Raw genomic sequence first — 4,124 nt, 5'->3', positions numbered from 1 at the left:
GGATCAATAAAGTATTTCTGATTCTGATTCTGATATGGCATGCGAATGTCAAGGAATTTCTGTAGATATTAATTTCAGTGACCGTATTGCACTCCATCTAGAGCTGCAAAGATGAATTGATTAGTTGTCAACTGTTAAATTAATCTGCAACTTTTTTTGACAATATGAAAAAAAATGAAACATGATCTGATTCCAGCTTCTTAAATGTGAAACGTTTCTTCCCTCCTCTATAACATGAGGCTAAACTGAATTTTTTTTGAACTGGCAACAAAACAAGACATTTGAGGACGTCATTTTGGGCTTTGGAAAACACCGATCAACATTTTTCAAAATTTTCCCACATCTTTTAGACAAAAAAACTCCATTATTTGAGAAAATGATTTACAGATTCATAAATAATGAAAGTAATTGTTAGTTGCAGCCCTAACTCCATCAGTGGATGAGTGAATAACTTGCACAGAACACTGGTCTATCTTGGTCTAACACTTGTTTTTTCCCATGAAGACTGCATGAGTGCATGGTTAAATTATTTCCAAATAGCTCACAGTCATGTATAATAACCTACATGAATTCAGATGCAGGGTTGGTAATCAAGATGGTTTTCTTTCAACTACTCAGCAGTAAGCAAAAGCTTTGCTGTCTAATCATTAATCATCAATCAGCATAGATGCCACCAAGAAATAAATCAATAAATATTTTCCCTTTCACTTGATTTCTTAATGTATTGCCACAATGCTGCATTTGTACAAAAAAACTGTCAAAAAAGTGTACTTCTTAAATAGTTTTAATCTCAAGTACAGCTACATAATCATATCATAACTTAAAAATAGGGCTTTTAAGTTGCCTTTTTGACAGCTGTGACATTAACAAGGCACATTAAGGTACAGCATTACACATCTCTTCAAATAATGATCCATTAGATTCAATAGTCTCCAACCTTGTAGCTCAATACTTTTATGACAAATTGAAATGTCCAAATATCAATGCATACACCATAAAATAATGTTCAAAGAGCCTTTTTGCCACCAAACCTGGCACTAATTAACAATTTGGACTTTAAAATGAATCTGCAACTGATTTGATAATCAAAATATGATTTGAGTATGATTTTTTATTTGCTTCCTAAATGTAAGGGTTTGCTGCATTCTTAGTACCTGAATATCTTTGGGTTTTAGACCGATGGTTGGTCAACACATGCTTTCTGAAGTCATAACCTTATGTTTAAAAAAATGGTGCATTTTTAATCTTTTTTTACACCAAATTATTCAATTAATTAAGAAAATAACCTGCAGATGTATTAATAATGATAATGTTAATAGATAATACTGCCTGACAGACCTCACTGATCTATCTGTATTAACTTGTATTGTTAGCTTTGTAAATTTAGCTTACAAAGAAGAGCAGTAAAGCCATCTGCAAAAAAAGGGAATCTTAGTAACTAAAAGACAAATGTACTATTAATCCGGTTTTTAAAAACAAAAAAACTTAAAGATGTCCGGCTACATTCTTAAGAAGAAAATTATATAATTTGAAATTGGTTTACCACTCGGCATTACAGAGATACCAGGACACTTTCAATTATAGTCAATTTCTTTTCTGAACAAGACTCATGTAAGCTTATTTAACAGTTTCTATATTTGTCCTTTAGAATACTAACAGCTTATTCTGTAGTCACCAGTGCCAATTAACAGAATGCAAATGTTCTGTATATAGGTATACGAAGTAGGAATGTTGTTTGACAAGTATCTAGCAAAGAAAAATGACATAGTACAATGTCAAAGTAGCCCTTTTCAGACCCTCTCCCTCCCCATACATCATACTTTGTTGACACTTGTAGGTATTAGCTACATTTTTGAAGCTTTCCTAAGGCAAACGATCCTGTCCACAGTTAATGTACAGCTACACAATGAGGCTGTGGCCTGAAGACATGATTGGTGGAAGAAAAATGCTGAAGAGGCTGTTCCTTCTTTTTGTTTCCCTTGCACGGCAGCTGGATTATCCAAGTATCACGAGATCTTGCAAAAATCGCAAGATCACATACCAGACAAAAATCCATCTTGTCCGGCTTCAGCTAAAAGCGTTTGTGTCCAAACGGCTGTGAACGGCACCGATCAGCGCCCGCTACCGACACCTACGGGCGTGGTTTACGTGTGTGACGGCTGCGACTGTTCGTTCAAAACCACAATGGCGGAGGGGTTAGACAGATGGCTAATCCAATCACCTGCCGAGGATTTTTTTGAAAGTGCCCACCCTTTTCCACAGTTTAACGGTTTCCACTAACAGCATCTCAGATGGTCCTGTGTGACAAACCATCTGTCTCGTCAGGTTATCTTTTTGTGTCAGAGTGTCCCAAAGATGAGTTTTTGGACGCTCTAAAGCTTTGACATCACTGTTCAAACCATCTCATGGAACAGTTGTAAAGGAATCAGTAGTATGAAGACAGTCTAGACTGAAGTGGCCCGTGTACTGTGATGTCAGTGAAGATTGATTTCTTGTTCCTTATCTTCATCGTTGTATTCAGCAGCCCAATCGTCTCTTTCGTCTTCCTTCTGCCCCAGTAATGGCAACTCAAGCTCTGGGCTCTTACTGTTGAGCTTCCTTAAAGACGGTCCCTTATCTGATGGAAAATATGACAAAGAAAATAGACATTATCATCTCTTCTCTTAAGTCCCCATCCACTGAACATTTCTGCTTATCGTTACTAGACATATGTGCAGAGTTCGACAATAGACTAATATTCATCTGCTGAAGAGCAAAAGTTTCTCAGTTCGCCTCAATCTAATTTTAACATGTGTGTGTCCAAGCAGGACTCTGTGACATCACAACTAGTTGGATGGAAGCCTACACAAGTGTAATGTGGAAATAGCAAATAATGTTTTTGCACATTCAACGATTCTATATTTGTTAATGAGGGAGGAAAGAAATTTTAGTTTGTGCAAAAACCACATCATTAAACTTGTTTCAAGGTTGTTGTTTTAATATTTATTTGATTGCCTCTTGATATATTATTGCCAATGTGATATGTAAAAGTATTATTAACAATAACACTTACTTTTGGAATAATATGTCTTCAGTCCCACATGCAATGAAATGCCACACAGACAAATGGCAAATCCCAGCCAATTAAGCCATCCCATTTTCTCTCCTATCAGAGCTGCTGCCAAAAGCAGAGTACACACCTCCTACAGGAAACAAAACGAGAAATGGAATTAAAAAAGGATGTATATGTAGATACGTAGGTCTGAACATAGTCTTGGTTTACCAGACATTCCTCCACAGCGTTGTTGAGGAGTGTCTGACTAGTCCATCCAGCATTCCGGGATGAGAGAAAAATGTGCTCTAGTTTATTGGCATTTCTTTAAACCAATCACAATCGCTAAGCAGTGGGAATAGCCCCGCTACCTCTGCAAAATAGCCTCAGAAAGGAAATGGCTTGGGTGGAACGTGTACGTTGTGTAACAGAAAACTTAGATTGGACAGATAGTCTAGCCAGCTGTCTGGAATTACCTTGCAGAGGATCTACAATTCTAAAAATGAAAGGAGCGGACATCCGGCTGAAAAGAGTGAAATCCGACCAAATTTCTGACGGCAATGGAGCAATCCCAGAAGTGGAACGTTGTGGATATGAACTAGTCTAAACAAGACTGGAACACTCTACAAAGACGTAGTGCTTTTTATGCAGCAGAAAACAAAGGTGGTTGGTTATATGGAAATGAAAAATGGAGGCAATAGCAAAGCTACTTACCTGTTAACCCTCCTGTTGTCCTTGGGTTTCTATGCCAGACATTTCAGTTCCTTACAACCAAATAGTTTTTATTAATAATAATTTTATTAGCTTGGAAATCCAGACGCAAATCTGAATAGGATTTAGGGTCTGGCATTGAGTAATAATGAATGTCGTCCATCGCGAGGGGCGACACCAAGCGTGCATTTGAAAATTTTACTGCACGCAATTTGATAACACTACAACCAATCACAACAACTAGGGCTGCACGATTAGGGCCAAAATGATAATCACGATTAATTTGGTCAAAATTTTAATCGCGATTATTCTCACGATTATTTGTTGATTTTAACCAAAACAAATATTATCATCACATAGGCTATTTATAACTGCGAGAGGG

At 37.0% G+C, this 4,124-nt stretch overlaps 1 protein-coding gene across 2 annotated transcripts in view; it reads right to left on the bottom strand.

Moving 5' to 3' along the window:
- Positions 1–701: 701 nt before the first annotated feature.
- Positions 702–4,124, bottom strand: part of slc35h1 (solute carrier family 35 member H1) — a 10,630-nt gene continuing 7,207 nt past the window's right edge. For both annotated transcript variants that reach the window (XM_032520487.1, XM_032520486.1), the window contains exons 9-10: positions 3,053–3,182; positions 702–2,617 (exon numbers count right to left, since the gene is read on the bottom strand). In XM_032520487.1, the coding sequence (XP_032376378.1) occupies positions 2,475–2,617; positions 3,053–3,182 (273 nt within the window). In that variant the 3' untranslated portion in view covers positions 702–2,474. The remainder of the gene's footprint in view (positions 2,618–3,052; positions 3,183–4,124) is intronic.

The sequence above is a fragment of the Etheostoma spectabile genome, chromosome 7 (assembly GCF_008692095.1).
Source record: "Etheostoma spectabile isolate EspeVRDwgs_2016 chromosome 7, UIUC_Espe_1.0, whole genome shotgun sequence".
NCBI lineage: Eukaryota > Metazoa > Chordata > Actinopteri > Perciformes > Percidae > Etheostoma > Etheostoma spectabile.
The sequence above is the reverse complement of the archived record's forward strand: the minus strand, read 5'-3'. Positions and strand labels throughout refer to the sequence as shown.